The sequence below is a fragment of the Salmo salar genome, chromosome ssa15, assembly GCF_905237065.1.
Source record: "Salmo salar chromosome ssa15, Ssal_v3.1, whole genome shotgun sequence".
Taxonomy (NCBI): domain Eukaryota; kingdom Metazoa; phylum Chordata; class Actinopteri; order Salmoniformes; family Salmonidae; genus Salmo; species Salmo salar.
Window position 1 is genome coordinate 77,948,037 of NC_059456.1, and position 26,176 is coordinate 77,974,212.

Below are 26,176 nucleotides of genomic sequence, written 5' to 3' on the forward strand. Positions count from 1 at the left end.
TAATTCATTTGTAAAAATGTCTAAAATTCCACTTTGACATTATGGGGTACTGTGTAGGCCAGTGACACAAAATCTCAATTTAGCCAATTTAAATTCAGGCTGTAACACAACATAATGCAGAAAAAGTCAATTGGTGTAAATACTTTCTGAAGGCACTATATATGCCAAGGTGAAAAAATATCATATGATGAAGAATACAGAAAGGCTATGTAGACATTTGCTTTGCATTGAAACATATGGCACATAAAGACATAAATACTGAACATGTAATAAATATCACTTGACTTAAACTGCTGCTGCTTCAATGTATTCCTTAACTTGAATACACTCGGCTGACCATGTATTTATATATATATATATATATTTTTTTTCACCTTTTTTAACCAGGTAGGCTAGTTCTCATTTGCAACTGCGACCTGGCCAAGATAAAGCATAGCAATTCGACACATACAACAACACAGAGTTACAGATGGAATAAACAAAACATACAGTAAATAATACAGTATTCATGTGATACTGTTACATTTCATATCTGTGTGATTTTGTGACAAAATCATTTTCTTTGATGACGTTTAACATACAATACAACACATGGCAAACGAAGAAAGAAAAGGAAATAGCATTCGTCTCTCATTCCTCCCTCATCTCTTGTGTCTTATTTCAAGCCCCAAGTCTGACAGTTATTGCAAAATACTCTCCAGCACCTTTGCTCAGTCAGATCCCTTGAATCACTTAAAAACGTTAGTACTCTCTCCATCGAAGGAAACTCACCTTTGCCAAGGGAATGAGCCATCTGCTATTACCTTCCCCAGTCACACTTATACCTTTAGAGCCAGGAACGGCCACATCTGGCCCAGGTAACCAGCTTTTATTAAACGCTTTGAAGAAAAGGTTAGATATTTAGGATCAGCGTGGCAGTGCTTAGGGCATGTCCGAAGGCAGTGCTTTTAAGTGCCAATGTCTGTTTTACATTTATTACATAATGTTGAGGCTGCTGGGAGTTTTTTCTTTTGCGAGGTTGACCTGAGTGTAAGACAGGCTATATCCAACTTTGACAGAAACCAGAGGATCAAATATATGTTGCAGTTATTGAACAAAAAGCATATTCTCTGGTCCTCCCACGTACCCTAACTATAGTCACATTGTGGCAGCAGGAATTTGTTTTAGCTGGATTCAGAGGGTACAGACCATGGTTATTGTGTTCAAGTTAGAGGTTGACCGATTAATCGGAATGGCCGATTAATTGGGGCCGATTTCAAGTTTTCATAGCAATTGGTAATCGGTATTTTTGGCCACCGATATGCCGATTTTTTTTATTTATTTTAATTTTTTAAATATTTTCTAACTAGGCAAGTCAGTTAAGAACACATTCTTATTTTCAATGACGGCCTAGGAACGCTGGGTTAACTGCCTTGTTCAGGGGCAGAACGACAGATTTTTACCTTGTCAGCTTGGGGATTCAATCTTGCAACCTTACGGTTAACTAGTCCAACGCTCTAACCACCTGCTTTACATTGCACTCCACGAGGAGCCTGCCTGTTATGCGAATGCAGTAAGAAGCCAAGGTAAGTTGCTAGCTAGCATTAAACTTATCTTATAAAAATCAATCAATCATAATCACTAGTTAACTACACATGGTTGATGATATTACTAGTTTATCTAGCCTGTCCTGCGTTGCATATAATCGATGCGGTGCGCATTCGCGAAAAAGGACTGTCGTTGCGCCAACGTGTACCTAAGCATAAACATCAATGTCTTTCTTAAAATCAATACACAAGTATATATTTTTAAACCTGCATATTTAGTTAATATTGCCTGCTAACATGAATTTCTTTTAACTTGGGAAAATGTGTCACTTCTCTTGCAAACAGAGTCAGGGTATATGCAGCAGTTTGGGCCACCTGGTTCGTTGCGAACTGTGTGAATACTATATCTTCCTAACAAAGGCAGCCAACTTCGCCAAACGGGGGATGATTTAACAAAAGTGCATTTGCGAAAAAAGCACAATCGTTGCACGACTGTACCTAACCATAAACATCAATGCCTTTCTTAAAATCAATACACAGAAGTATATATTTTTAAACCTGCATATTTAGTTAAAAGAAATCCAGGTTAGCAGGCAATGTTAACCAGGTGAAATTGTGTCAGTTCTCTTGCGTTCATTGCACGCAGAGTCAGGGTATATGCAACAGTTTGGGCCGCCTGGCTCTTCGCGAACTAATTAGCCTGAATTTTACGTAATTATGACATAACATTGAAGGTTGTGCAATGTAACAGGAATATTTAGACTTATATAAACGTTTTGTTTTCGAGATGATAGATTCCGGATTCGACCATATTAATGACCTAAGGCTCATATTTCTGTGTGTTTATTATATTATAATTAAGTCTATGATTTGATAGAGCAGTCTGACTGAGCGGTGGTAGGCACCAGCAGGGTCGTAAGCATTCATTCAAACAGCACTTTCGTGCGTTTTGCCAGCAGCTCTTCGCAATTCTTCAAGCATTGCGCTGTTTATGACTTCAAGCCTATCAACTCCCAAGATTAGGCTGGTGTAACCGATGTGAAATGGCTAGCTAGTTAGCCGGGTGCGCGCTAATAGCGTTTCAAATGTCACTCGCTCTGAGACTTGGAGTAGTTGTTCCCCTTGCTCTGCATGGGTAACGCTGCTTCGAGGGTGGCTGTTGTCGATGTGTTCCTGGTTTGAGCCCAGGTAGGAGCGAGGAGAGGGACGGAAGCTATACTGTTACACTGGCAATACTAAAGTGCCTATAAGAACATCCAATAGTCAAAGGTATATGAAATACAAATCGTATAGAGAGAAATAGTCCTATGATTCCTATAATAACTACAACCTAAAACTTCTTACCTGGGAATATTGAAAACTCATGTTAAAAGGAACCACCAGCTTTCATATGTTCTCATGTTCTGAGCAAGGAACTTAAAGGTTAGCTTTTTTACATGGCACATATTGCACTTTTACTTTCTTCTCCAACACTTTGTTTTTGCATTATTTAAACCAAATTGAACATGTTTCATTATTTATTTGAGGCTAATTTTCATTATTACAAATAAATAAAAAAATCGGCCGATTAATCGGTATCAGTTTTGTTGGTCCTCCAATAATCAGTATCGGTATCGGCGTTGAAAAATCATAATCGGCCGCCCTCTAGTTCAAGTCCTTTGTAATGTATTTCCTTATATGGATAACACTGAGCATTGCAATTGCAGTTTTAGGATGCATACGTTATACTGACTGAAACATGGGAAGAACATAAGATATAAATAGTTGAACAGTTCAGTTCAGCTGTATTCAGTGCTTACTGTATGTCTGTGGTAAGAATTCTGGATAAAGGGAAACTAAATAAAGAAGTTGATCTAAGATTGAAAAATGTTGCGCATCCCCTGTGTGGAAAAACACACTATATTAGGTTCCACTCTCTCTTCACCATCAAAGGATGATTTTCAATCCATTTCTGAAAATGACCACATTTCGTGTCATTTGCAACAAGGAGAAATGTGAGCCTCTTAGATATTTAGGTAGAGATTTGACAAATTAACTATATAGCTCATTAACAGTTCCACAGAGTGCTCACAGTAAATGTCTTCCTGTCTATGGAAGGGGCAGGAGGTATTGTACCTTCCTTCTTTGAAGTACTTGCCTCCAAATTCAATTTTCCTTTTACAATGAAAGCCTAAGAGGGTGTCATTTCTCTCATTCTTCATCCTCCTTCCATCTCTCTCTTTCTGTTTTTCACCCTCCTTCATTCTGTCTGATGAATGGCCGCCTTCCGGAGACAGACAATCCATCCGGCTGTGATTGGCAGTAAAGTCAACAACCCCTGCTCGACCTCTGATTCACAATGCTCCTTCCCCTCTCCACCTTTATTAATTCATGTGTTTGTTGCCCTTTTTTTTTAAATGTAATCTCTTTCCCACAATTACCTTGTATGGCTGGGGCCCAGGGCCAGCGGCCTGTGTATTCTCACAGCCTTGGAACACAGACAGAGGTCAGAGCTCTCACAACGCCCTGCTCTCTTTGACATGTGTTTATATTCTGGTGCATGGAGGACCTTATACATCGCTACATTGATTTACTGTAACGCTTCGGAGGATATGCAGACATTTAAATAAAAGGATTATGGGATACAGTCATGTTTATTTTATTATCTCAAATTTAATCAAACATGAAGATGATCTCTTTTATCAAGTACAATTTTACAGAACATTCAGTGCAGTTACGGAAATAGTAACTATAATCAATTGATATTCATATTTGCAGAAAACATGCAATAATGCCTATGTAATATAAAGTATCTCTCACCATTCCACGATACAGTGCAAAATCATGGGAAACTGAAATAAGATAAATTACAGATTCACAGAGAGAAGGTACAAATCAGCCTAAACTACACATGATTGGCCCTTATAAAGAAGGCCTGATGAGTGCTTGCAATTGCAGGCAAGCAACCAAACAAGCAGATAGAGGGGAAATGGGCTTATGATGAAACCCATCAGGCAGGCGGTGTTGCAGTCAGAGCACCTGGGCCCAGTCTGTCTCTCTCCCACCAGCCAGCCAGGGCCCAATTTCCCAAAAGCATCTTAAGGCTAAGCTCATTGTTAGAACCTTCGTAGGAGCATCGTTAAATCTCAGAGCTGTTTCGCAAAAACATCATTACTAAAGTTGCACTTAAAAACGTTTGTCATTTACCGCTTGCCTCAGACCACTCGTAGAACAGCTAAGTGTGTCATTAGATGCGTTTTTTCCCTACCACGTCACTTTATACACAGAAGATCTCCACTAAACATAGAATCAACATGTTTATCTGTCTCTCTGTGACATCCCGTAACTTCACAATGAAGGTGACTACAAATACAAAGTTGCCAATGTCTTTGCAAATGTTACAAACAAGCGAAAGATAAAAATATGCTTCAAATGAAAACCGAGATGACTGCATGCATTAAAATATAAATAGCCTACAGTATAGGCTATAAGCCTATATTTCATTAATATTTTAATCAATTTCATGTCATTCAATATAATTATATTTTGCTTATTGTAGGCTACCATTTTTGCCTCAATATATTTCATGGTGTGTAGCAACATGCGTGCATTGATGTGCCATATTCTTGATTTAGGGTATTATTATAGGGTAAGCATTCAAATAAGCCACCTCAATATTTGCAGCCATAGGAGATAATATCTTTCTAGGAGCTGATCCTTCATCAGTATTCTAATGTTAAGGTAAGATTTGAATGGAGATAGCTGATCCGAGAGCAGCACTGCCATTCTGTCGATCCTATCAGTCTTGACACATGCCTCAACGGCGCACTTAGTGAACGTTTTCTCCAGGCGGTATTTTGGGAAACGCATGTTACATCTTCGGCCGTTATAGGAAAGATGCATTGTTAAAATGCTCGTAAGCCTAAGTTCCATCGCTGTCGGGAAACCGGGCCCAGGCAAGTTCATTAATGGATGAATCGGAGCCCTGTGCCACCATGACATCATTTGACAGGAGAGTGTAATATTTATCTAAATTCCAATTACATTCATCTGAGCTGTTTGATGTCAAGAGGTCAGCTCTCAGCAGGCTGTAGCAAGCTCTCTGCATTTCAAACACTCCAACGACACTGAGGAGGACATTACCTTCCCAGAGACTCACATGTAGTTGCAATATCCCAGACTTCATTATGTCCAGATATATTGAGGCTTGTGTGGAGGGCAGTGGCAGTATACTGACTGCAGACAGAATCACCTAGATTCACCAAGCACATTTACTCATACTCAGAATGTTACTTGGTGATATGGTGCTGCTAGTGATAGACAACATCTATAAACATTTAGACCAGTGGAGGCTCCTCAGAGGAGGAAGGGGAGGACCATCCTCCTCAGTGAATTTCATAAAAAGTTATAATGTTTAGACAAAACTATACTAAATATAATCGCATGTCACCAAATAATTGATTAAACACACTATTTTGCAAACAATATCTACAGTAGCCTCAACAGCACTCTGTAGGGTCGCACCATGGTGTAGCTAGCTAGCTTCCATAATCCTCTGGGTACACTGACTTCAATACAAAACCTAGGAGGCTCATGGTTCTTACCTCCTTCCACAGACTTCCACAGTAATTATGACAACTTCCGGAAGACATCCTCCAACCTATCAGAGATCTTGCAGCATGAACTGACATGTTGTCCACCCAATCAAAGGGTCAGAAAATGAATTTAGTACTAAAAGAATAAGCTACAGCTAGCACTGCTGTGCATAAAATGTGGTGAGTAGTTGACTCAAAGAGAGAGAAAGTAGTAGGTTAACAGTAGTAGGTTAACAGTAGTTAGGTTAACAAATTAATTTCTTACAAAACGATGGAGATGCAAGAGAGAAATAGGAAGAGATTGTCTTTTTTTTCACTTTTAGTTTCACTTATTTAGCTAGCAAATGCAGCTAGCTAGTTTAACCTACTGAAACACCCTGCTCAAACAGAGGGATGTTATTTTAGCTAGCTGGCTTTGACATTCCAACACTGCTCTGCATCTCTTTCAAGTCAATTTAAGCTTTTGGTTTTAATTTATTGCCACCAGGGCCTGCCAGTGTAACTGCTTATTGACTGTAATGACTGTACCGTTACTGCATGATTGTAGCGGGTTTACTAACGCGTTAGTTCTATTAGCTATGCTGACTATGACATTACTTTAGCTAATATGGTGACAACGATGTAGGCTGTGTGTAGCGGTTTGGCTTGGAAAGATTTTTTCACCTGGTCACATACAGCTGATGTGTTGTGCATTGAAGTCCACAAGCGAAGGGACAAGGTGAGAGGAGGAGAGCGCATAGGTGCGAGAAGGAATACAACGTTGCTGCTATGAAAGTTAACTGTGTTAATCAGGGGTGTATTCATTCCGCTGATTCTGTTGAAAAACGTTTTTTTAAACGGAAGCAAACGGAACAAAATGGGCATAAACATACCTGAATTTGTCCAATAGAAATTCTCGTTTGCAATTGTTGGATTAATGATTACACCCTATATCAGCTAGACGCAGGCAAGAGTGTGCAAGGCGGTATGGAATGACACTGTCTGTCCATGTGTCAAGTTGTCTCTCGACTTGTGTGCACCTACATTGTAAACTTTCATTCATAGGCTAGGTTGTAGCAGCCTCATGATGGGTATAGGGAAAATTTGCGTATCATGTAGTAGCCTAAACCTATCGCTGTTACATTGAACTGGGTGAATGAAATATAAATGATAGTCAATGATGCCTTAATAGAAATAAAATACAAATGTTTTCCCTCATCTTAAACGGCACTGACCTCCACTGATTTAGACACATGCAGTCTCTAAATGTTGTCTATCACTAGCAGCACCATATCTGTGGATCATAGCAGTGTTCATTTCATGAAGCATTGCTACAGGACTGCCAGCGTAATTCTAAAATGGCTTGAGGACTGCTCACAAATAAGAACCAATTATTAATTAGGATTTTTTTTCAAATGTTTGTTCCATTAAAACTTTCATTTAGTCAGATGAACCAGCATTTTCCTCAGCATCTTTTTAGCATCCGTGATATTGTTCTGGTTTAGCATGTCATATTCCCACAGGGCTCGCCAGCTGTACTGTACCATCAGGCCTGATTAACTGTATGCCACATGGTTTTACAGCATCAACAAGGGCAAGGAGTTCACTCTGCTGTGTTTACATATTTTTCAGTCTTAAACAGGCACAATAAAAGGTAAACTGTTAGACAGTGGTTTATTTTGGACCTGGCAGGTCCTGCATCATGTCAGGTTGGCAGGGTGTTTTCCTTTAGCTGTTTGCATGTGAGCGATTGGTTTAAGTGTGAACTTGCTGTATTCTGGCTGCCTGTTTGCTTAGTTGCTTGATAATGCAACAATTGTTACAGTCAGTGTTTCAGTTATTGCCAGTGAAGTAGCCCACCTTTAGTTCAATTTCCTTTTTTTTATGCTATTTTTGATTTGGCAAGAAAATATAGTTGGATGTAGTTTAAAACAAATATAAAATAAATTCCAACTCACTACATTGAGAGGACGAGTCCATGACATGGGATTCTGAAACTATTGATCACGACGTCAACTAATTATGAGTAAGGTTTTCTTCAGTTTGATCTGAGGGCATTTTACATCATAGCTTTGAATGTTTGTATGTAAAGTATTGCGTAACAGCCATGCAAAGTGGTTTAACATCTCATAGTTGATCATGTGTAATCAGGTATAAGCCCCAGGATCCATTTTCTGAATTATCTGATGGCCCTTGATAAAAAAAAAAGAGAACTGGCTAGAGGAACATGCTAATGGTGTCTGCATTTGGAAGTTGTGAAAATGAAGAACATGGCAGCAGATAGCTGGGTGTGAGATGACTGCAGCTGGTATCACTTGAACTGACAAAGCGCTGACAATAAACGTCATATTTTTCCATCCCTGCTGTCCCACTGCTTTGGGGGGACATGGTCTCAGTCAGTCTTCATCTTGGCCAGAAACTTGTGACATCCAATATGGCAGCCTTCGACTAATTGATGCCACCTTGTCAACACTAATTACTAAGACTGCAGCAATGAGGTGGCAGCTAATTAACAGACTAACGATGTTTGTCACTTCAGGCTGACCCAGATATTTAGGAGAAAGCCGAGCTTGTCACCTTGACATCTGCTCCACTTTATCTGTCCTTAGATTTCTACGTTTCTATTTCATGTTCTTTCAAAATGGATTCCTCTGCATTCATTTGGTTTGTTTACCGTTCCATTCCTCCCCCTGTCACATTTCCATCAAAATTGATTAGGACAGAAAAGCAAGCTGCCACCTTTTTTCACTCCTGAATAAAGGATGTGAATATAGGTGAGCTTTGCAGCTGTAACTGCAGTTGTCAGAGCTCACAGCATTTATTCCCAATCACATCAAAGATTATGCGAATTTGACATTTTTAGAACTCCTTTACCAAGCCCGCTCAGAGTTCTAATTATCAGTGTAAGGAAACAGAGAAGGTGGTAATGATGAAACCGTGTGTGTGTGTGTGTGTGTGTGTGTGTGTGTGTGTGTGTGTGTGTGTGTGTGTGTGTGTGTGTGTGTGTGTGTGTGTGTGTGTGTGTGTGTTACTGTTTGTGTGTGTGTGTGTGTGTGTTACTGTTTGTGTATAGTAAGCATCATTAAAATTTGATTAATCTTTTTTACTGATCTTACATATTGAGGATATTCCTCCTCATCAGCCCCCCTCTGCCATCCATATTCAGAATTCCTCTGAATTTGTTTTCTAGGTCATTGAAAGAGCTGAGGATTTGCGGGAGATTTGTGGAATGTTATTTGTGTCTGATGCAAAGCAAAATAAAAAATATACATGTTTGTAAACCTTAAAAATGTTCCCCACATGCAGTTTGGTGTATAAAAAATCTCCACATGATATTACGTCGTCATGATTCATGAAATAGTCATTCGGAAAATTATGAAATTATTTTGCAATTTGTTGTCTCTTTCTTCCTCAGATCCGAGTGGATGGCATACCTCCCCCATCCCAGAGTGCTTTGCTGTATGAGACCGTTACAGTGGTTGAAGGGAAACCTATTCTGCGTGACATGGTATTCAGCCCTGACTACCAATACATTTACCTGCTGAGTGACAAACAGGTGAGAGAAGCACGCGCACACAAACACACACACAGCATAAAGAAAGCACTGACCACCAAAGACCATCCATAGTTTTATTTCAGGATGTGAGAAAGGAAAAGTATGAACTCGTCTACAGTAGATTGTTCCAGCATTAACCACCACAGAGTTTAATACAGTGTTGTCTTACTTTCAGAGATTCTCAGACCTTTATGTAATCTCGAACTGATTTACTTCGAGAGATTTACTTTTGTTTCATGGTTCCAATCATAATGAGTGTGAAAATATTTGTTCTGCGCTATGATGACCTATCTTGGCCATATAAAGATACATTTGTCAAAAGGAATCGAATTAGACTCAGGCACTGTCAACAGTCTGCTTTGTTTTAAAACCTAACCGGAATTTCAGTTATGTTGTTTTAGCATCTGCGCGACAGGAAGACGGAATATGAAACACCAGTTCTATGTCTTTGAATTCTGCCTCAGCTGGTTCCCTAATAGGAAACCTCGGGGAAGTGTCTCCATGGAGAGGCTTGCAGAATAGCTCTATTCTAAGAGGTCTTATTGTACAGCTGAGGATCGGATAGGAAGGTTAACACACCAAGTTCCTCTGCAGCTGACTAGAAGAGAGCCACATACATACAGTGCATGCAGCTGCACACAATAATGACGCTGGTTCCCTGCATAATACATCTTTCAGAGGTTATTTGTTTTGTTCAGAATTGAGCAATTCATTGAAAGAAAGGATGAATTGCTGTCGTTGTGCAGTTCTCACAAAGATTTGATCTTTAGCCGTTCACTTTTTGCCGCCAGAATGCATGTCTCAGAGAAAAGAAAGAAAGAGCCCTCAAATGAGAAGACTTGGCAGGCTGTCTTGTGATTTAGAAAAGGTCTGCGTAGTCAAAATGAGGAGATATGATTTTGGCGCAGTGTTATATAAGTAGATATACGCCACGCAGCTTGTAGAGCTCTTGTTAAACCTCAGTACTACAGTTTAGTGGACAGCAAAACATTTTTACTTTTCTCTAAACTCCCAGCTATAATCCAGAGTTGTCGTGGAAGAGTTGTTAGATAGAGACTGATGTTAGAGAGAACTGGTGCATGATCAAAGGAATAGAGCAGTCCCTCCTGAAGCATGGGGGTTGGGGTGGCTACGAGGACAGGAATCACAGAGGAGAGGAGGATCCCCTATGGCCAGAATGAAAGAATGGAATCTGATAGAGGGAGAATGGCACCGCTCTGTGCGGCCTAGCTCATTCACTCAAACAATGGGCTTCCTCATGCATGATGGAGTAAAACCACATGGGTCTGCTCCAGATATTGATATTTCCCCATAATGATTAAATGTGAGGCACTCCGATGCTTAAGCGTGTGTCAAATGATTCCCAATTGATTTGTTTTGTATGCAGAATGTGTATTAAGAGCTGTTATTCTGGAACTGATTAAGGAAAAGCATGTGGAGTAGACCCCTTTTCTCATCTTCTCTAGAACCACTCCTGCACTGGGATTTTTGCCTACTGTACCGTACATGCGTCTTCAGAGCCTGCCTCCTGCTTACGTTTTTAGTATTTATGAAATGTGAGTGAATTGCGGTAGGTAAATAATTAATAGGCAACACTGACCGGCAGAGCAGAGCGTTGTAGGGAGATTTGAATATTTCATTAAAGGCAGGTGCACAGGTTGGCGTGAGTGCACCTCAGCCCCATAACGACCCTCTTGTTGTAGGTCATCACAGGGAGGTAAATACATTGGATCAAAGATGAACTCCTATAGTGCTCTGCCTTTCACATGGGCCACTTTAAACACAGATTAATGTGTGGCAGTTGATGATGCTATTTTCATACACTAACTTTAACAGTACTGTGCATATATAATATATAACCATCATACATAAAAAGGATAAAAGATAAGTCCTCAGTGGACAGCCTGCTTTTATTATCGATTTAAAGCTGCACTATGCAAAAATCGCTCCGCCATTTCCTGGTTATTAAAATTCGAATAGATCACCTAATTTCAGTTCATGAGACAAAATAAGCATGTATAGTGTAGAGAATCATTGTACCTTCTAAACCACTGTGATATATATTTTCCATAAGCAAAAATATTGTATTTTCATCTGTTTTTAGCTGGTGTACAAAACTGAAAGTAAAAGATGCAAAAACTGAACTTAAGAACAGGAAGCATAGCGTACAAAGACCAGATTCTTAGACTTGCTTTCAATGAGAATGACAGATCTATAACTCACATTTCTTTGTGAATTTGGTCAGGTCGCCCAAAAAGTTACATATTGCAGCTTCAATAAAATGGACTTGTTTAATTCCATCCCTTTGTGAGTTGTCTGTCTGCAAGGTGCTTGTGGGATGCTGAAAGCTGAGCATCATGTCATAAACGGAGACTTAGGGCAGAGGATTATAAAACATGTCGGTGGTGGTGGTGTGTTTACATGCTGGCGCTTTGCTGCATAAATTAGCATGGGACAGGAAGCATGGAACCCGGCATAACACCTCGCCCACCCACCGCCTGACTCCCTGACACTAGAGGCAGAGAGGCAGGCCTGCGCTCCACAGGGCCTGCCAGGCTTAACGCTTAGCGTTAATGCTAGTAGCCCTCTCCACTGCAGCAGTACTAGGAACCAGAAGCTCAGCAACTTGAAAGGCAACGCCACATCCCTTTGGGCGGGATTGTGTTTTTCTCTGTTTCAAAATTTTAAAAAATTAAGGCGATCAAAGGAGATTAGGTACCCTCAGCGTAAGCATTTCAGCACTTTAGGAGAGATGAAAGTGGCAAGGAAGTCTTTGTTAAAGTCCTTTCCGGGCACATGATTGACATGCAGAGAACGGCATTGTGCATACAGTGTACGTGGCATATTACCCTGTGACATCTGGAAATGTAAAAGGATGGTCTCACTTGATGCCAAAGGGAGGGGGATGATCACTAAAATATATATATTTTTATGTTTAAATCAATCATTCAAGGCAACCCATTAGACTGTGCGTGTTTACGACAAGGGAACAACCGCAAATGACTCTTTCCACTGACTCTGCACTGTGTCACTCTTAGTTAGCCATGGGTGGTATGTTGAATAAGTCGTCTAGCGTTTAAAGGCTTGAAATGTTTACTAACACTGTTGAATTGACCCACTCTATCACTGCAGAGGCTGGAGGCTTAGCTGGTGTCACTGAACCAAATACAGTGTAGTGTGAAGTAGTGTAGTCTAGTGTAGTCTAGTGTAGTGTAGTGCTTACAGTCTTTTGGTCTGATGCATCCACATCATCTCTTACACTAAAAAAAGATTTTCAGCATCCGAGACGTCTGTGTCGAAAGCCACAGTTTAATAAATTGATTCAGACCTCGTGTCGGGGAATTGTTTAGTCTGTGAAGCTTGGATGTGCCCCAAAATCCCATGAAAATTGTGAGCATAAAATTTTCACTCTGTTTTATTTCATAGCAGAAAATCTTACGTAAACTTAATGCTATCATGACAAATTCACGGTTATGGCTTGGATTTAGATTTGTTTGACACTCTTCGCATTTAAAAAAAACTGTATGTGTGAAAAGCACAGTGCTAGTGTGCTAGCGTGAGCCTGTGAGGGTGTGTGTGGGTTGAATCAGATGCTAAGCTGAAGCTCTGTTGTGCTCTGCAGGTGAGCAGGCTACCTGTGGAGAGCTGTGGCCAGTACACCACCTGCAAGACCTGTCTGGGCTCTGGAGACCCCCACTGTGGATGGTGTGTTCTTCACAACAAGTAAGTGGATCACTTTACATTCATATCTTGTAAGTGTAGATGAATATATTTGGACGAAAAAATAATGGTTGGTTGGTTTGTGTGATCAAGTTGCCTCAGTTGATGCCAACTTTAACAGAATTAATCGATTCCAGAACTGCTGCACAGATTTCCAAGGTGACATTTGATACCAATCAAAGTGAGAATAATGGAGGCTCTGTTAAACATCAGGGTGGCCAGATGCTGTTGGAATGTAACAGTCTAGCAGCAATACAGCCAGTTTATTATGGACTTTTAATGGCACCACTAAGAGATCCGGGGTTCAGCCCAACTAGTGGGAAGCTGCCTGCTGTCACCCAGTCCACCTGGCCCGCTCTGACAGGTGACAGCTGCTCCAGATGTGCTCCTTCCTGTTGACCCCTGGGATGACCCCTGGGCAGCAGCTAGTAGGAGCTCAGGAAATGTCTAAATATTGCTAGCCCTTTGCCACTCCTCTCTCACTCCCTCACTTGTCATCAGGCAAATTTTTCCTCCAGTCCCACTGTAGATTAATTGACTGGGTACGTCATGACAGAGTGATGTGTTCAGTTACGGGGAGAAGGGTATTCCTGCGAAGGGAGAAGCATGTGTGTCTGCTGCATAGTGTACACTTTCATTTATTGAGTGTAATGGCCACAATATGGAGGGGGTTTCTCTGACATATGATTAACGGAAAAACAAAGTAACACTAATAAAGTAGAGCAGAAATCCCCTGAGTGGATTTCAATGGAAGGTCCAGAAATGTAAGCACGTCTTTTAAATAGCAAGCCATGGGAAAGTCCTGAAACGGTTTCATTATGTTACATTTCTCACACTAAGGCATGGTTTTGTCACTGTGTTACATATCTAGATAATGTCCTGAGGTAGATGAAAATCTTTTTTTCTGAGCCTAAGACCTCAATGACGACCAATTAAAAAATTAAAAAATACAATTAATTCTGTCCTTTTATATTTCTCCCTGCCATCCATACTTTAATCAAGATAACAATCTTCGGACTGATGATGTAATAATTAGCATAGATTTTGCCAAACTAGTTTGAAAGTGACATTTGTTTGCATGTGAATGCGATATCCCCAAAATTTTTTACATGACCTTGTGACAAACACTGTACAGCGCAATTAGTGTGAGATCAAGCAAAGTGATGAATAGATTGAATGGCTGAATTGTGCCTGATTCATACGTCCAACCTCTGTTACTCTCTGGTGAAGCGTCATCCCAGTGTGACACAATCCGCTTCTATTCCCATCCACTCGCGTTCTGCTCCTTTAGGTGGCTTCAATGTGCTGTCTGTCTGTCAGGCTGGCTGTCTACTTGAACCCCTATGATGCTCAAACAGAGAAGCAAAGGGAAGTTGATTGGGTCAGATTGAGATGGGGGACAGGCACATTCAGTCTGTGGGACAGCAGACACACTCAGGTCATATGCTCGGTGGAGTCTGAGTTGTGTCGTCTCACAGTGTTGGGGCCCATGAGAAACAGAGAGCAGGGCTTTGTTCCTCCTAGCAGGGTACATGCCAGGCCAGGCCAGGCAACCTCAGACTGCTCATTCATGTGCAGGAGGTAACTCAAATTACTGGGATGACTCGCTTCCATGGACCACAATGGGCATCTCCTATTCAAGTCCAGTCATTGAGCCACGTTTTCAGACAGCACACACTTTACTTTGTGCTCAACTTTAGATTGTCTTTCATTTTTGGAATTTCTGACCAGACTACTAAAACTTATTGTGGTTTCTTCGATATCTTCGATATTACTTTTTCTAGGCCAATCGATGCGGTCACAAGTCCTAAAATGAAACTAATAATATACTGAACTTTCTAAAGCATTTTTTTTTTTTGGTCTTGAGGTTTTTTATTTTGAGTCCTTTGTGGGATATTGCTTTTTTGATCATGAGGTAGCTATTTCAGCTGTATATTTCAGTGTTTAACACAGATGTCTGCAATGGCCCCATTCAACCCTTGCTCTCATTTCACGGATAGAGAGCTTTATTTTGGTACGTCTGTGTGACAACTCTCAAGACCTCATTTAAGGCACTTATCAATCTGAATGCAATGCTTGAAGCTTTTGAAGGTGGTATGATGAGTTTTCATATGAAAACTGTGATGGGGGTTGTCATGTGCCCCTCTGATCTGTAATATCTACACATTTATCAAGGCACTTATCACTTGTCTTGCTAATGCTTTGACACGTATTGGAGTGATGCTCCGAAAAACGATGCAGTGAAATCTTGGGGTTGTTAAATCTTAATTCTTAAACTGTGTAGCCAGAGCCCCCCTTCCCTTGGGAAGATGGGTTGCCATGGGAGATGGCTGTTCAAAAACACCCCCTGCCAAAAATACTCTTGTTTGGGAGACTAGCTTTGACCTGCTTCCCTTTCTTTTACTTGTTGTCTCTGCTTTGTCTGCTATTCCTCCAGGGCTCTTTAGCCTCGAGCCATCATGTTAGTCGAGCCAGGGTAGAGGAGAAAAAAAAATGCACCCTGGGAAATGGTCTGTGTCCATGGCAACAACAGGAAACTGGAAGATGGATTTGCAGTGTGATTCAAATCAGGCTTATTTAGTGATTTGTCTGCTACTCTATCTGTTGAGGGGGGCATTGGTTAGGATGTCTCATGTGGCATTTATCTTGTGGAAACTTCCCCTACTCAAGAGACTTCATTAATGTTCTATAAATGATGAAAGCACACCGTGAAATGACAGCACGCCATCATATGTCAGTATCTGTTCAGTTATTAATGTAAAGTGCTCACTGAATGGTGAAGGTACATCTGCGTTAGTTTAAATAAGACTGGGATTGTCAGCGTATTATTATAATTAGAGGACAATTGAGAGCAACTACTATTACATGAAAATATCATCTGCTTTTGCTTTGAATGTAATATGGAACATCTGCAATGTTTACTGTTTGAAGATAGCCTTTCTTTTATCCAACATTTTGCAGAGCGGCAAATGCACATTCTGAAAATGTTGTCCGATGTCTTTGAGAGAAGGTGTTTCAGATTAACATGGTTCAAGGTTATAGTAAAAAGTACAGTGGGAAAAGCCTGTGATAAGTGACTGCCCTTTCAATAGTTTCGCCCCCTCAGCAGGCGTGATTGTCTCTTGTGTTGTCTTTCTCTTTAATCAAAGTCAAATAGATAATTAACCCAGACCCGTAGTGTCCGTTACGGCCCCCACCCTCCCCATATCAATTAATGGGCTCAATTGATCCTGTTTCTGTGTCCAAATGCTTCCCAGTTAACCCCAACACTGCCATTTTAGTTATGTAATGACATTATTAGTAGATGATTTCCATGTGTTATGAAAGGCTTTTTTCATCTCCTCTGTCCAATTAATAATTTGAACAAGGTGAAACATTTAGAGTCAGAATGAACAGAGAGGTCATAATGTGGTTTGATTGTGGCCTTGGATTCATTTGACTTTGAGGGCAGGGTAATAGAATTCACGTAACCTGAAGTGGTGAATTGGGCATGTAGGGAGGGAGCCTATCTGCCAAAATAAATGACAAAATTTGAACTAAATCAGTTACTCCACTCTCCTGGGCTTATTCCTTAGAAAAAGCCTGTTCTCAAGTTTAAATGAAGCCATGCGCTCAACGCGTGGCTTTCTCTTAGGGTTAATGTGAGCCCCCAATCTCCCGTTTCTCACCCATGTCCCTCTAGTGCCTTTAGTGCCTCGCTACATTCTCCTCTGACAGTTTCTAGCCCCATTTCACTTGATCATATATTATAGAGGACTCCTCACCTGCTAATTGAAGATGTGTTGAGTCCATTTTGTCCCCACAAAGAATAGTCACTAATGCAGGTCCCTGATCCCCTGGATTTCTCATGGCGTCATTGCAGGGCTGTTAGAGAGAGAGAGAGAAAGAAAGCAGCTGAAGGGACCTCCACCCCAGGGGGACAACGTTTCACCATAAATCACATATCTGCCATTCCACTAGGAAGAGGTCTGCACTGTAATTGAATTAAATCTCATTCCTGGAAACTGAATGAGAAGAAATGACAAAGCAACAGAAGAATCGCAGTGATATGAATTGTTTGTTGTTGGCTGGCGAGGAGACGCACCACAGTTCCACTTACTTTACAGAGAGCAGTCATGTCTGGTGCTAGGCCCTGCATTTTTTATTAAGCCTACCCCCATTCTTTCCCCAGACATATGGCTTTAATTAGAAGTAAACAAATCATTTATGGTGTGTTGCGTCTTGGGTAAAAAAACAGCCCTGGAACTGTAGCGGCTTCTTAATTCTTTAAGAAGATGTTCCTCTAAAGGAAAATAAAATACATTTCCTTCCGGAGACACGCTGATCACGCGCTTAAGTTGAATGCTAACCTTCAAATCAAGTTTGTGCTTCACTGCTTCTGCTTTCTCGCGTTGATGAGCCTGTGAAATACAAGTAGGCATGTGACACATTTCAAGTTTATTTTATTGGCAGAACAAAACAGTTTATATTTTCATTCATTTCATTTTTATGTTTATTTTTCCTTATATTTAATTTTCATCACATTACAATATTTTATTTTATGGTTTCTGGACATGGTGTTAATGAAGATTGTAGTGAGATAGTGTTGTGTGTTGTCATGCTCTGCTCTGTCTGTCCCAATGTGAAATAATCCCTAATCGCCTGCAGTAAAATCCAGTGGCATATTGGACATGGTAAAAAGGACAGGGCTGGTTGGTGCTTAAGGAGGAGTTTTTATTGGGGATAATCCTCAGCCACTTTCAGTGCAGCTGTCAAGCTTAAACATGTGAAACTTTTAACTGCACTTACAGTAACGCCACGTCTAACAAATGTGCTGCTGTTATAAATGTTTTAATATCCGGCTGCTCCTTAGAATCTGTAAGGAGAAAAATAGGACATTCACTTCCACTGCAGAAAATAACAGGCTTAAAACAAAACTGCAACGAGAGAGAGAACGGCTGCTCATATTTTTGTCACAAAAAAACATTTGGTTGAATTGTCATTGTTCTGGCTTCAATAGGGATTTATGAAAAAATTGGTTCCAATCATCAAGACCAGGTAAATTAGGTCAATTAGCAGTATAACAGTTTCTGCTATGCAACATTAACCTGACAATGGGGAAATTGGTGACAAAAACATCTTTGAAGTTTGTTGCGATGTGATGCTTGGCTCAGAATATTTCAAAATGTGTAATTTTGGGGTATTTCCATGTATTTTCCTAAATGTGTGTTCATGATTAGAGTAGATTAGATGTTTATTTAGTCACATGCACTGGGTTGAAGATGTAGTTGTAGTACACAGTGAAATACTTAAGCTCCGAGCTCCAACAGAGCAGGTGTGAAGAAAAAGTAGGAACCTGCCATGTTTTGTAGGTTGGTGCCATCTTAGCCCTACCCTAACCCATACACTGGTCTAATTTCTATGCTGCTCATACCTGACCTGCCCACTTAAACCGCCTCAGTCATTTGTTACACCTAGATCTTATTCCAGAGGTTACAAGTTTGTGCCAGACTCCCGGTGCTCTGTTGGACAATGGAGTGGATGGATTTTTACCCAGTAATATGGCTGCGGGCTGTGTACTGCATTGAGCCGAGTGTCATTTTAGGAGTAGTACAGCATGTAATGTTGTGATCATTATTGACCCCTAACCTCATTGGGTTTTCTCCCAGGTGTTCCAGACAGGAGGCCTGTGAGAAGTGGGCCGAGCCGCAGCATTTCAACACAGAGCTGGACCAGTGTGTGGACATTAGTGTCACACCTAACAACATATCTGTGACCTCTACTTCCACCCAGGTAATTACAGGCTGTAAAAAAAAATACAAAAAATAAAAAATGTTCACACCAGAGAAAAGCACGACGCTAGCTAATCACAACATGACCAATGTGGAGTTGCCTCATTAAGCTGTCGTTGAAGATTTCTGGTGTTAGTCTAACCTTCACTGAGATGTAAGGATACGCGCAGGGACGACTCCGCCTGTCACCTGATATGCTTCTCTCCCGTCTCTCTCCCCCCTCCTCCCTCCAGCTGAGGGTGAAAGTGGTAAACGTGCCCAGCCTGTCAGCCGGGGTGACGTGTGTGTTTGAGGAGTTGACAGAGAGCCCAGGGGAGGTGCTGGCCAAGGGGCAGATCCTCTGTATGTCCCCCTCCCTCAGAGATGTCCCCTCCCTCGCACAGGGATACGGTAAAGCTTCTATCAGATACCACTATAAATGTATAGTCATAATATTAATAATATTAACCATTTAGCAGATGCTTTTATCCAATGCGACTTACATTGTTCATACATTTTACATATGGGTGGTCACGGGAATCAAACCCACTATGCGGGCATTGCAAGCGCCATGCTCTATCAACTGAGATACAGAGGACCACGTTCAAAGGTTGTCCATTGAATAATAATGTTGTTATTTTCTGATGATCATATTTATCACTATAGCCATACTTTTTGTGTATGATATTATCTATACATTTTCATACACTTCAGTGGGTTGTATCATATCTGCTTTTTGTGCAGACTGCTGTAATGTGTCTGACGTACACAGTGTTTTGGTTTTTCTGAGCCTTGTGGACATGGGCCTTAATGTGTTTTTCGAAAACATTTGAAAAACAACTGAATGCTATTGCTGGATGGGCTGATGGGAACCTGAAAAGTGCAGTAGCTCGTGTTTTGTTCCATTAGCGGCAATTATTTAAAGTCCACTAGAAATGCTTTGCCAATTATCTTGAAGTCAGGCCTACAGGTATAATTGGACTAGTTGAGATGCGGCCTTTACTTCAAATGAAATAGTACATCTGTTCATGGGTTCCTGTTTTGGACCATAAGTGCACTTCTCTTGGTAATGGAAATGTTAGATAAAAGGCAGGAGCAATTAGACATTTTTATACAAATCTACATTATTTAATTTGCTTAGAAGATTATTTTCCTGGGGTATGGGATCTCAGACGGATGGGTAATTGTTTCCGAGCTTCTAGGCTGTTTGGCTTACTGTGGGTGTTTTGTCATTTCAGGTGACAAGCGAGTGGTCAAGTTCTTCCTGAAGTCCAAGGAGACAGGGCACAAGTTCATCACCACTGACTTCATCTTCTACAACTGCAGCGTGCTCCAGTCGTAAGTATCTATCTATTATGATCTCTCATCTCGCTCTCTGAGGAGAGGAAAGACAGAGGAGCTTTCAGTGAAGTAACATATTGATTGGGTCAGTCCGTCACTTGAAGTTACTTGATGATTTCTATGGGACTGTGTAGCCACGTCAGGCTGAGAAACTGCCTTGACAAGTAACAGGTGACTTGTTTTTTCATTCTTTTATCTCCTGGTTAAGTTGTTTTTATAATGGTATAAAAATACTGTAGGTCAGTGGTCACCAACTGGTCGATCGCATTTCTAGTCGATTACCAAACATTTCTGTAGAAAAGCCGACGATAAAGGCTTGCGTTCTTTTTTTGTATTATTCGTGTTGCGCTGTTGGCTGTAGGTACACTTGATTCAGAAGCCCTGCATACCGGGTAGGCAAAGTTTGTAACCATTTCATTTGTCTGAAAAGACAAACTCTGCCTACCTGGCTACTGTGGCTAAATCGAGTGCGCCTACTGCACTGGCCGATTGGATAGCTCAAATCACCATGCCTAGAAGTTTGATACTAGCCTACGGGAGATTTCATAACTTTTAAAACAATGACCAGAGAGACTGTCAAAGAATACAGCAAAGAGCTGCTGTTTTTATGAGTGAGCTCAGGTTAAATGTTTTATTCAGCACTGTCACTGTTCTTATTCAACACTAATTACAAAACATAAAACACCTTCTCCCTACTGCCATTTGCGCTGCAGATGCAATGAATGAGTAGCCCTGCATTTGTATTATTATTAGCAGCTCGTTATGTCAGTTTCTCTGGTCGTAGGAACAACATGAATTTGTGCTTGAGGCAGATGCGGATGTGGTGCCACTCGAGTTTCACCATCAGGTGGACAACGGTGTCCCTTCTCTCTGGTCAGTCTCACCAGAGGAAATAAAGGAGAGAGCAGGGACCGTGAGAGGCTGACCCTCTGCTGCTCTCTCCCTCCCTCCGCTGAGACTAATGCCGTGTTCAAAACAACTGGGAACTCGTAACTCCGACATTTCCGACTTCAGTGTGTTCAAGACATTTGGAAACTAGGGAAAAAACTAAATTAGACTGGGAAAAATTACATTGAATGGTCATCCAACTCAAAATTCCAAGTCGAAAACTTTGGCGTCTTTCTAGAGCCCCGACATTTTCCGACCTGAACGTCGCTGACGTCATGATTTTATCTAGTTTTTTCCATGTTTCCAGTTGCCTTGAAAGCACCATCACCATCAAATGCAGGTGCCATCAGTCCAGTAAAATAAAAAAGCAAATGATTTCAATTTATATTCAGCTGTGCCTCGCAGGTGCTACACCAACTGTTCTATTTTGTCATCAAAGCTCAAGTTTTGAAATATAATATGGTCTGAGAAGAACAATATTGACATCTAGCCAATATGCTGTGATAATGTATTAGGCCTGCCTACTGCACAAACCTAATTCCAACATAACTGTTTTTATTAGGTTAATGTTAAAAAAATGCAAGACATGTTTTAAAACAAATCTGAGTGATAGATCTCGGCTTTGCTTTTTGACTGCGAAAGTGATCTTTACTCAGAAAAGGTTGGTTACCACTGCTGTAGATGGTATACAGTTATGTTTATTGTCATTATTTTCAACAAGGACTTTCAGAAACTCGTCATGTTGGAAAGCAAAAATACAAGAAAAGACACATAAATACAATGACAAAGCCAATGAGAACTGGCAGTCATGCCATACACATAGAGTAATGTGCCACTGCTACGTCCATACTCCTTGTCGCTGTTATCCATCATACGACCACAGGACACATGACCAGATAACGTCCTGGACAGGCTGGCCAGATGCTGCTGGCTAATATGATTTCAGATGGTCCTGGTCTGGAACGGCAGCAGAAGCCTCACACAGGGCAGGGCCAGGCAGGCAGGCTTCCAGACCACATCTGTGCTGAGGCAGAACAATGGGACTGTGCATCTCTCCTAGGATCAGTGGGAGCCCCTCGCTCAGAGCCTCTCGCTGGCTGCAGCTTCTGTGAAGTGCTGAGCTCCATGCCCGAGGTCTCGTCTTTCTTCTGCTTCGTTTGTGGGGCAGCACCATTTTACTGCCATATGTGCGCATTTGCACTTCAGCTGCAGAAGACTCTCGGTTAGCACTGGGTCAATGGTGTGGGTGTCAGTGTTCTTTTTTTTTTTACATGGAGGAGTGTATGACACTCAGTATCATACTGAATATTGTGTATATTGCCATTGTTTTTGAATTTACATGATGCCTCACAGTTTAAGATTAACACGTTAACATAGAAAGAGTGGTTATCTGGCAAACTCAGTCTTCATCACATCCAAACATGCTTACTATAATTTGTTTTTGCGGCTAAGGAAATGCCAAGTCAGAACCCACCACGATCACCTGTGGTGTCACTCAAGGCTCCGTCTTAGACCCCATTCTATTAATCATCTGCATGCTCCCCCTTAGTCTCCTAATCAGGAAACACACCATCCACTTCCACTGCTATGCTGACGACACACAGATCTACATAAAAACAACTCCAGACTCCCTCTCTTTCATACACACCCTCACCAACAGTCTGGATGACATCAAAGCCTGGACGTCAAACAGCCACCTACAACTCAACAATACTAAAACAGAAGCAATCCTCATCGGCACTCCCCATCACACCAAAACCAATCCCATCACCTTGGGCGGCCACTCCATCCAACTGTCCTCCTCCGTCTCCAACCTTGGAGTGTAACTGGACCCCTCCCTCACTTTCTCCGACCCCATAAAATCCGTCTGCAAAAAACAATAATTTTACCTGAGAAACATCACCCGGCTCTGAAAAAGCTGGTCAGCTGTCTCGTCACCTACCGACTCGATTATTGCAATGCCTTCCTTGGTGGTCTCCCTTCAAAAGGCATCAACAGGCTGCAGCTTGTGCAGAACAGAACTGCCAGGGTCCTCACAAGAACCCACATCACACCCCCATTCTAGCCTGTCTGCACTGGCTACCCATCCAATTCAAAATCAACTTCAAAATCTTCCTATTATTCCTCAAAAATGCCTCTGGTCCCCGATACCTCAGGGAACTTCTCAGCCCTTAGCAGTCCTCACGTTCACTCCGGTCAAATTATCAAAGACTCCTTGCAGTCCCAAAGACACGCCTAAAAACAATGGGTGACCGAGCATTCTGCTCTCTCGGACCCCGGCTCTGGAACGAGCTTCCTCCCACCCTCCGCATGCCCCAGATCACCACTGCCTTTAAGTTTGAGATTAAGAAACACTTTTTCAAACTGGCTTTCACTTAATGTGATCTCTGTTGGGGTGTCTGTCGTTGGTCTTGTACGTTAGTGTCGGGTTCTATTGTTTTGACCTTGTTGCCTCCTTTACTGTGTCTTGTATAGTACTAGACCGCTAGCTATCTGTTCATTTCTCGCTTAATGTTTTTTAGCCCTTTTATTTCTAGAGCCCTTTTAATTTTTATTTTAATGGTTGCTCTCAATGTAAAGAGTTTAGTTATTTACGTCTGTAAATGAAAAGCGCTCTACTTATTATTATTATTATTAAATAAATGCGTTTTTTGTCAGAGAATAAAATTGCCTTGTCGGCTGGCAGAATACATACGCAACGATCAATTCTCTAGTGTAAGGAAGCAGGGTAACATAATCCATGCAGGGCTCGCCAGTTGCCATGGCAACCTCGGCAGAGGCCTACCTTGCCAGAGCAGTCTGCCTGAAGCCAAGCCAGATTTCCTGTTTTCACAAAAACCCTGTGGGAACATTTAGCCCTTGAATTGTTTCCCCCTCTGGTGTTGCTGGTGGACAGCACTCACTCACCCCAGCCCTGCCACGTTGGCTCCCATTTTCTTCTCCCGCAATTTTGTAAGAGCTCCTTCCCTTCTTGCATCCTCAGGGATAATGACCACCTGTGAAAGGGAAGTTAGCTAGCTCTGAAGCTCTGACTGATTATATACTTTCACCGTATCTCCCCCTGCCATTTTAGGCATTTAAGCACAAAAGCTTCTTATTGTAAGACTGGAAGGTAAGAAATTATTACATCTCTGGGATACCTTTTAAGGCTCTCTCTCTTGTCTCCCCTGTAACACCTCTCAGTTCTCCCCTTCCTATCTCCATTATTTACCTGTCAATCATATTTTCCACAGGCATTCCAATAATAATAATAATAACAACTTTATTTGTATAGCGCTTTTCAATACAAGTAACAAAGTGCTTCAAATCATAAAATGATAAAATAAAATAAAAGTACTAACAAAGAAACAGACAGAAGGAGAAAGAAACACGATAGCTAATTAAAATCTTACAGTGAAATCAAGTATTTTTATAATAGTGTGTCTTCAGCAGGGATTTAAAATAGGCACTGAATCTGCAAGCCTGATCTCCTCTGGCAGACCATTCCAAGGTCTAGGGGCCCTAATGGCGAATGCCCGGTCTCCTTTAGTTTTCAAACTAGACTTTGGAATGGTCTGCCAGAGGATCTCAGGCTGCGTCCTGGCTCATATGGAGATAAAAGATCAGAGATATACAGTACCTGTCAAAAGTTTGGACACACCTACTCATTCAAGGTTTTTCTTCTTTTTTTGTTACTATTTTCTACATTGTAGAATAATAGTGGAGACATCAAAACTATAAAATAACACATATGCAATCATGTAGTAACTAAAAAAATGGTTAAACAAATCAAAATATATTTTATATTTGAGATTCTTCAAAGTAGCCACCCTTTGCCTTGATGACAGTTTTGCACACTCTTGGCGTTCTCTCAATCATCTTCATTCTCTCAACTATTATTCTGACATGTCACATTCTTAAAATAAAGTGGTGATCCTAACTGACATAAAACAGGGAATTTTTACTAGGATTAAATGTCAGGAATTGCAAAAAACGGAGTTTAAATGTATTTAGCTAAGGTGTATGTAAACTTCCGACTTCAACTGTACTATAGTCCTAGTTATATGTACATATCTACCTCAATTACCTCGTACCCCTGCACATCGACTTGGTACTGGTACTCCGTGTATATAGCCAAGTTATCGTTACTCATTGTGTATTTATTATTACTTTTATTATTAAGTGTTATTACTTTTCTATTATTTATCTATTTTCTATCTCTTTGCATTGTTGGGAAGGGCCCGGAGGTAAGCATTTCACTTTTAGTCTATACCTGTTGTTTACGACGCATGTGATTAATAAAATTTGATTTGACCAGTTTCCAGAAACACCACTCCGATAGGCTACTGAATCCACTTCCAAGCAATGATGTTAGGAAGAAAACTCACTTCATCAGTGTGTCAAGTTTTGGCTGTGCTGTGTTTCTCAGGCTTCACTGAAATTAGACCAAAGTGAATTGATGGAGTTTATACCCCTGACGCAGCATATTGCATATTTCAGTCGACATGCTGATCTGCACACAGTATTTACAACAGATCCCCTCCCTCTGCAGTGGAAGGCAGCACTGCACCAGCCTACAGCCAGTGGCACTCATTGTTCTCATATTAAAGCAGGCATTTTCATTCCCTTTACAAGAGTCAGGGCTGTCGAGGTATACTATATGTGTGGAGCAGGCATTGTAAATCTCTATGAATACACTGACTCAAATGCTATATTAACATGGTCGACAAGTAGCCAGTCCGCCGTATTGAAAATGTTTTGGTATTATTTCCAGGTGTATATGAAATGTGGCTTGCCTGCAAAATGATTTCCGATATCCCCCACACTGACAGGGAGGCAGCAGTCAGCCTGGAGATTATACAG

General features: G+C 41.1%; 1 protein-coding gene across 2 annotated transcripts in view; it reads left to right on the plus strand.

Annotated features, from left to right (window-relative positions):
• LOC106572068 (plexin A3) overlaps nt 1-26,176 on the plus strand; it is a 128,565-nt gene that overhangs the window by 49,069 nt on the left and 53,320 nt on the right. For both annotated transcript variants that reach the window (XM_014145855.2, XM_014145856.2), the window contains exons 4-8: nt 9,495-9,635; nt 13,258-13,358; nt 19,004-19,127; nt 19,360-19,516; nt 20,344-20,443. In XM_014145855.2, coding sequence (XP_014001330.2) covers nt 9,495-9,635; nt 13,258-13,358; nt 19,004-19,127; nt 19,360-19,516; nt 20,344-20,443 — 623 coding nt within the window. The remainder of the gene's footprint in view (nt 1-9,494; nt 9,636-13,257; nt 13,359-19,003; nt 19,128-19,359; nt 19,517-20,343; nt 20,444-26,176) is intronic.